The sequence below is a fragment of the Lates calcarifer genome, linkage group LG10 (genome assembly GCF_001640805.2).
Source record: "Lates calcarifer isolate ASB-BC8 linkage group LG10, TLL_Latcal_v3, whole genome shotgun sequence".
Classification (NCBI taxonomy): domain Eukaryota; kingdom Metazoa; phylum Chordata; class Actinopteri; family Centropomidae; genus Lates; species Lates calcarifer.
The window spans coordinates 12,384,620-12,393,339 of record NC_066842.1 but is presented as its reverse complement, the minus strand read 5'-3'; the positions used below and the strand labels follow the sequence as shown (position 1 = coordinate 12,393,339).

General features: G+C 43.3%; 1 protein-coding gene across 1 annotated transcript in view; it reads right to left on the bottom strand.

The window, feature by feature from the left end:
- The window catches only part of tln2b (talin 2b), a 99,050-nt gene that overhangs the window by 43,135 nt on the left and 47,195 nt on the right, over nt 1–8,720 (bottom strand). Inside the window, 10 exon segments of the mRNA XM_051073362.1 lie at nt 1,454–1,573; nt 1,994–2,202; nt 3,241–3,343; nt 3,482–3,610; nt 3,814–3,948; nt 4,075–4,188; nt 4,369–4,482; nt 5,633–5,761; nt 6,457–6,623; nt 8,238–8,532. Of these exon segments, the coding sequence (XP_050929319.1) occupies nt 1,454–1,573; nt 1,994–2,202; nt 3,241–3,343; nt 3,482–3,610; nt 3,814–3,948; nt 4,075–4,188; nt 4,369–4,482; nt 5,633–5,761; nt 6,457–6,623; nt 8,238–8,532 (1,515 nt within the window).

Below are 8,720 nucleotides of genomic sequence, written 5' to 3'. Positions count from 1 at the left end.
CCCTGGCCCCCTCACTGCGATAGGCTAACGCAGCACACAGCGAGCGACGAGATTGTCTTGAGTTTTGTGTTCAGCCTTGCTGAGCACAGACAGGCTCTAGCCAAAGCTTCCATCTTCCTAATTAGACAGAAAGAAGTCAGTCAGGCCCGAAGCCCTGCGGGACCAGCTGCTTGGCTTCTCTCCACTAGGAGGAGGATACGTACTCCCTCCAGCAACGCTGAACAGGCTCAGCTTAGGAGTGGCATACAGATGCAGCAGGGAGACGTTTTGTGACCGTTAAGTGTAAAATCTGAATTTTTTCATAACTTGTTGCAGGCTTGAATCTGGAACAGGATTCATATTTAGGACAAAATGGTTCAGTTAACTGGCAAACAATGTAATTAGAAACAAATGAGGAGAACATCAGATATATATCAAGTGATATTTGCATCTTATCTCACCTTGCTGCCTACAGCAAGAAGATTCTTAGCATTGGCTGCACCTGGATCCACAGACAGAGACTTGGCAGCCAGCAGCAGCTTGCTGGATGCCATGGAGATGTTCTTCAGATTACCAATGACTTGGATCTGGTCCTCCTTGCTCTGGAGGGGAAGAAAAAAAGAAAAATACAGGTGATTTTCAGATGGATTCAGAGCTGTATTAAATATACACAGTACTTATTGTATCAGCAACATGTGGTAAGAAACAAAATACTGGGATGTTCTTAATGTGTCACTACCACCTATATATCTTTCCTGCCTCAGCAGGCAACTTTGAGCCTGATTAAAGCTCGGGTGTCATGCTACATCAACTCCAATCCCAGACGATCTTTCCAAATTAATGAGCAAAATAGCCAGAACAAGAACATCACAAGATCTCATTACATCTGACTATGTTAGTGCTCTTGGGGACAATCATGCGCCTAAGTGAATTAGATGAAAAGGTCTAATTATCAAATGACTTAAATCGCTTAGGTACTAAAGTGACACAAAAATATGAACTGGACCGATCTGTATTTAAGGATTTTTTACGTCCATCAAAGGTTTGAACACTCCTCTCCATGGTGACGGTGGATTATCACTGGGCTGCTTCAGTGGAGTGTGGAGTGGTTGTATGATCGTGAAACCTACTGTGTGCCCTCAATGCCAGCATCCAGGAACTCATCAAAGTCTTGGCTGAACTTCCCCGAGGCCGCAGCCAGCTGGCTGCTTGTTCCACGAGAGGAGTGGACGACCTCGCCTGCGGAGTGGTTGAGCTCAGCTGCCGTGTGGTTCAGATCAGTCTGGGCCTCCTGGAATGTCTTACTGCAGGGAGGGAGCTTCAAAGACAAGACACACATTAGCCATACTGTAGGGTATCAAAAAAGTCAAGTCAGAAATATCCTATTCAGTTATGGATGATTTCTGAATGTAGAAGAAGAAAATACATAACAAAATGTCAGAAATCCCAAAATAAAAGACTGAACAGGACTTACAATGTCCACCAGCAGCTTCTTGCTGGCTTCTCCAATGCTCCTCAGGGCCATGTCAACATCCTTCTGGCCTGGCAGGCAATTCACACAATTATTCAGGGAGTGCGACACTGCTTTGGCCACCTGAAACGCAGCACAACGCTCTGTCAGTGGATTGCCATTAGTCATTCTAACAATGTGCTGCACAATACAAAGTCCCAGAGAAAAGCTATAAGGGGAGAGACATCTCAAATGCAAATTGAGCTCATGGCAGTGCACGGTAATCCGTGTCACTAATTTATGCTGCTGTCACAGATATATGCCAACAATATGTTTATCCTCTGAAGGGCAGGAGAATGAGCAGTTTTACTCCGGCACTCCTGAGAGAGGAATACTGGGCGAGAGACAGAGCAGAGAGAAAATAGCAACGCTTAGAGGAGGTGATTGTTATGGAAAGAAGAAATGTTTACAAATCAGTATGGGGGGGGGGCCCTGAGAGGAATAATGCAATCGCTACAGGAATATCACTGCCTCTGGGGTATATATTACCGGGATCTATGCTACCTGTGCCAGTCTCTGCTGACTCTCAGCATCTCCGGGATGAACCAGGGCCTGATGAGCCTCGTGGATCAGCATGGCTGAGCCCTCCATGACGCACTGGGCCGAGTCGAGCATCGCGGCTGCAGCCTGTGGCTCCTTGGTGCTGGCTGCTACACCTCTGGCCGCTTGGGCCAGCGTCCTTAAAGCCTGGGCTGTCTCTCTGGCGGCCACACCTGTGAACAACCAGCCACACATTGAAACAATAATTTAATAATTCAGGAAGTGAGAGAAAATCATGCAGCAAACTGAAACATGTCAGTATAATAACACTTTCAGTAAATACAAGAAACAGAAGATGCAGCCTGACCTTTACATGTGTGTTACAGACAATCTACTGTTGTCTATGGATGTGATGCAGGTGTAATATTCTACAGATGTATATGATGATGACTGATTTCTCCTGTGCTGTACCTTTTTATGTAGTGAGAGTAACCATGGTTTCTGCAGAAATTGAAACTGACATTGTACTAAACACATTCATTTCAATCTCATTAGTTTTGCTTTTGCAGCAGTCTGTTGGAGCAATACAAATTGAGAGGAATGCGTATTTCCTGTCTTTACTATAATTGTAATGGCATTGTGCAAATCACCTGGCAGGGGCTAGCAGTACCACACTGAGAACAAAACTGTGATACTGAGATGCCCTCATTGTTTAAATAAATGAGTTAATAAAATAAAGATGGCCCCGCATGGGAGGTGCCCTTAACTTATTAAACATAGAGCCGAGGAAAAAAAAAAAAAATAGGAGCAAATTGCATCAAATTGCATTAACCAGCCAAGTGGAGCCATTTGCTGATGGAATGCTAAATCTAGTGAAAATAAGATTAATGAGTAGCGAGCGGTACCCTGGGCCACAGCATGAAGTGCCGCCTGGAAGCGTTCATTGTTAGAAATGTTATTCTCTATCTGTCTTCATCTCTCCTCCCCTGAGATCTTCAATTGAGCCAGAATTGATGGCAAAAACAGCCAAGGCACGCCACATTCAAAGGGCTCAGTTTAAGGCGACAGTAACAGTGCAAATAGAGGAGTCATAATTTGTCATAACCTGCTCTATCCTCATGCTCCCACTTGGCACAGAAGCTACTTTTTCAATAAAACATACAGTTAGCAATCTATATGTAAATATTACATCCATTCACTCCTTCTGGGATTGTAACCAATTTAGACAGAAATTGATTATTTAACTAAACCGCTAACTAAACTTCTCTTACCTGTATAATGTTCATTGCCTTGTGCGGCACATGTTAACAGCTGGGCCATGGAGGAGCCCACAGCTTTCGACGTACTCCCCAAATCCTGAGCGCACCTCTCCAGCTGTGTCAGGCAACAGATCACACAAAAGCAATTTGACTGAAAGTCATGATCTCCCTCATCATGTAAGTATTTCTACAGTAGGATATCTAAAGTATAATGTTTCACTTGAAGTTTATGTGGATGTTGCAATGTACTGACTGTTTCCCCAGGGAGAGGCTTGAGTTGGCCATCGATGACAGACATCTTGGCATCCTGAAGCTCACTCTTGAGCGTCTGTACCGTTTTCAGGGCTGAGTCGATCTCCAGAGGGCCGCATGCTTCGTGGGCCTTCAAACATCACATACATGCATAAATATTACTCAATTTATGCGTGCAGTCTTACGCACAGTGCCTGGTATCTCTAACTGAGATCAGAGAACTAGGCTTACCTATGTGCAGCCTTACATCAAACAGCATTTCACAAGAGAGCACCAAATTTCCTGCATCAGTGAGATGAATCTTGCTATCAGCGCCTTGTATTCTATAGATACCTTCTGGGTAGCAGTCCTGAGCTCTGCCAGGCAGGTAGCCAGGTTCTTGGCACACTGGCCCAGTTGCATAGCAGCAGCCTGGTCAGCCACCGTCGGAACTGCTGACTTTGCAGACGTCACCATCTTACTGCCAGGCTGAGGGATGGTGACAAAAAAACAATTCATTTCTCAAGCACAAAAAGAGCATTTTTTATTTTTTATTTTTTTGAATGTCTGATGATAAAGTGTGATATTTGCTGCCTGTGTAGTGAAATGACTAACCTGTAAGAAGCTCTGGCTGGCCATGATGAGAACGAGCTGGGCACCCAGCTCCTCCGGCTGGGCCTGGCTGCTCCTCATGCCCTGCACCAACTGGGGGATGCTATCTGCTACTGCCTGCATTTAAACATACTTATACTGTATGCTCCATATCCACATCATCATGTTTGAAAGAGAAATGTGCATCCAAGACCACCAAAGCATATATATTTTATGACAGTATGTATTGTAAGATTTGCTTTTTTAAATCCCAAAGTAAAAGAGAAAGAGCACATGAGAAAGAGTGCATGATTGTACCTTGCAGCTGTGTACTAGCTGCTGGTGTGAGACAGTATTTTTGTTGGAAGCAGCAGCATTCTGGGCAGCCGCGATGGTCTGAGTAGCAGCCGCCGCCGCTTGCTTTGCAGCTATCTGTTGGGAAGATACAAATGGAAATCATTTAGGCTAAAGTAAAGAGAGTGGTGCCTGGCTGAGAGTAACATTCACTTTTTGCTCCGTGCAGTAATACGCTGTCATGTTCAGTACTCAGGCAGAGTTGTTCTAATCAAACTAAGAGGGGTCACAAACCAAATCGTTTTGTAAGAAGAGGAAATGGGTGAGATTGCATTGCTCAATCTTTATTTCATTAGATTATCAGCATTGCTTTCCCCTGCTATGTTCCCAAAACCAAAACACTAAAAATATACTGCTCAGCTCCCATTAATTCATAGACACAACACTGGCTTTGAAGCGATGACGAAGATTGAAAACAGAGGGAAGGACATTCCTTGTTGAGTGCACGAGGAGGCGAGGAATAGATGATATCATTATACTGAGAAGAAAAAAAGACTGAGCTGATATGATAGGTAAGGAGCAGCATTTTCTATCTGTTGCATAGTGTGTTCTCTATATTTTTTAATATTCTACACAATAGTGTGTATTCTACAGAATAGTTTTTCATTATTTGCTTCTAAAGCATGTGCTTACCTGCACGGCAGCTGAATGTCATTATTTCAGGTAAGATTAAGAGGGTCTTAAGTGGCCTGAATGTGTCTGTGATAATTGCTACATGCATGCTTGCAGACTCACGACACTTTGGTCTTCGCTGGCTCACACGCTTCCTTGATGGAGGCGACCATTAGCACCATTACTGTGACCATCTGATGCAGGGAGGCGGACTGAGATATAAGCCTGATAGCAGGCTGATCCCGGCCCTGGGTAATGCACAGTTTATGTGCCTGGGATATTGAACATTGGACGCTATAAATGGGATTTATAGCTCTCTGCTATGGGAAAGAGAAATAACACGGACAAATATACTAAATGGGCCGTATTTGTACAAATGACTGCTGAAGCATTTCATTATTGGCATTCTGGCACGTGTTCCACTTTGCCTAATGTGTAAACTCCCTATTTTATTTATACTATGTTTCTACTATGTGTATACCACAGGGATGATGAAATATGGGAGAGAGACGTTTGCGTGACATCTCTGCTGCAAAGGAAACTCGAGGAGGAGGGTTGTGTTTTGATCAAGGTCAAACAACACAAAGATGAGAGCATGTTGACTCCTATGACTCACCTCCAGCCTGTTGACCAGTTTTTTCTTTATTGCATTCTGAGCTGCAGCATTAGTGGCAACACGGAGCCCCTCAGCTGCCTCTCTGAGCCTCTGCTGCTGGTCCTCATTCTCTGGGTAGGCAGCCGCCCCCTGAGGGCACATAAACACACACACACATCCAAGCACACGTGTGCCAATGTGAAAACACACACAGATACATATGACAATGACACATAGACATGGTATTTACCAAAAAGCGATCTGACCAAAGCAATGGAAGTTTAACAACTCTGGTTATACACATTGTACAATAGCTGCAAAGAGGCATTTAGCTCTGTCTGCTTTCTGACAGTTTCCAAGGAAACCGTCAGTGCCAGATTCCCACTTCCTCTTTGATAATGGCAGTGATGTGGTGATTAATGTGTCACAGATCAAAAACATCTAACGAGCCATAAGCAGCGTTTCACATGCCTGGGTATTTCACACTGATGATATCCTGCTCAACAGTGCCAAGGGCTTATTAAGAGCCACTGATGCCGCAGTCTTTTATTTTGGATGTGAAATGATGCTGGTAGTTAGTGCTTACAGTAATGCCAAAATGTGTATTCTGTCAAATGAAAGCAATTCAGTTTGGTTCGTCTCTTAACACTGCATTAAGTGTGACATTAGACGTGTACTGTAGCAGTGCTAATAAAAATGTGAAATGGGTCAGTTTGGAATGAATAACTAATAATGTAATAATGACATAAAGCAGTTAGAATTGGTATCATATTACTGGTTACATGCTTTAATTATCAGCCATATTATTTCATTACACTGTGAGAGTAAACCTGTTACACTCTCACCTTAGCAGCCTCCACCATTCGAGCTGTGGCATCAGCCAGGAGTTTGGCCGCAGCCAGAAGTTTCTTGGAGTTGTCGACGTCCACTTCTGCCTCGGCATCAGATCTCATGGCATTGACCAAATCAGAGGTGGCTTGGGCTAACACCCTGGCCTGACGCACCATCTCACCTGTTCACACATATACAGGACATAAATACATAAAATGCCACGCAGAAATATCAAGATTATCTGCTAAGAATGCAGCACAAAGACAAGCCAATTCAGTGTGCGACGCAAAGCTGATTTGATGCGTCTGTCCATTTACATTTGTTTTGTTTTTTTTCCGGCGAGGACTGTCTGTTTGTTGTGCAGATTGTTGTAGAATCGTATTCGTTTTGACAGGCAGAACTTTGAAAGTGATGGTTAACTTTCAGAGTTGTCATCAACTGTTTAACAGCCAGAATCTTTTGTGACAAAATTATTCTTGAACAAAATGACACAAACAGCTGCACACACTGTCAATTGTGTCAGATCAGTGATAGATTAGTGTGACTTCACCCTAACATGTTCATATGGTTTAACTGCCAATAGTGCCTCATTAGCACTGATGTATGTGCATCACAGGTGTGTGTGATATGAATAAAATCCTCTATCATATCAGTAATTATATATTTCAACACCAGTATACTGTATGTATATTGTGAAATACTATATTTTTTTGGATCAGTTGAGACTGTAGAGATAAAATAACCAAAGGAAATGTTAATTTGTCTAATTCAGTGACTTAAATAGCTAAAAAAAAAGAAATCAAGACACATCATTTAATTGAATCAAACACCCAGTACTGAGTTACAGCAGTCCTGTTTGCTGATCTGCAACATTGCCCATAACAGCCTAATACAACTGGAGATAATAAAAGGAGAATTATTTCAGTAGAAATAATAGAATGTCTAATAGAATGTCTGGCAGGTGACAGCATCAACACATGGCACATCAGTAAGAACTGTCTGTAAGTGTCCTAGGAGTCACATCATTTCACCTCCATGTACTCTTCCAGCTGAAGGTTTCTGGTGAGTCATTCTCTCATCCTCTCAAATGAAAGTCTTTGGAATATATGTTCCATCTCCCCACACACCTGCTATAAAAAGCTTGTGTTTCCCAAACACCCACCTCCAGCCTGAAATAACTCACCCAAAGAAGTTTATGAAAGACAAGACATCTAGGGTGCTTTACAACCTACGTTCCTCTGGCCTTGGGAATCAACCAATACTCTACCTGCAGAATGAACTTTAATCACTGAGCTCTGATCTATTGCTACAGATTCTCTTTTTTTTTTTCCCTCTAGTTGATTTATAGAAGAAAAACACTTGTCCTTCCAAAAATGCCCAGGTCATATGTTTCCTTTTAAGTTTCAAAGCCTCCCTGATGTTGATTGGGACCAGATTGAGAGCTCTGTAGTGGTTTTGGATGACATGTTTCCTACAACCCCTTGAGAATTGGCTGGGTTTGGAAATTCTTCAACCTCATGGCTTGAACCATAACAAATAATCCAAGCTTTGAAAAATGTTTCAGCAGGATTTTTTCAAGATCACTTAACATGGACATAAATATGGGCAATACCCGAAGGCCCTTTCATGCAGCCAAAGGACATTAGAACAAGTGCAAGCAGGTATTAATTAAAGTCCACCTGATTTTTTTTCTCTGTTTAATCCTTGTTGTTGCTGGGTAAAAAGGTTTGGATAAACCCAGAAGAAGCATTTCCAACTGGACTTCGCTCACAGCTGCACTTTTATTTCCACTCACCGGCATCCCCCATGGAGGTGAAAATGTTCTCTGTCACATTCATGATCGTGTCTGTGGCCTGGTCGTAACGTCCGATGGGCTCCCCGCAGCTGGCATAGTGGCGGACGTGCTGCAGCAGGTCGCTGAGGGCTTGGCTCACCACGCCAGCTGCCGCCCCGACCTGCTTCAGCAGCTCGCCGTCGTCGCTGGCCGAGCGGCACGCTTTGACGCAGGTCTCGACCGAACGGTCCACCAGCTTCCCAGCCTCGACAAGCTGCTCCTGACACACTGGGGAGCTGATGGTCGGGCTCACCACCTGCACCACACACAGTCATTGGCAGAAACTCAAGATGGATTACAGGAATTGAGGAGTACTTTGATATCATACTGGCTATGTCTGTGATAATTCTTGTTTTATCCAAGAATAACAGAGAGAATAATTAAAATCACTTGTTTTATTACAAACATAACAGAAGAAATGTTTTTGGAATTTTAAGTTTAATA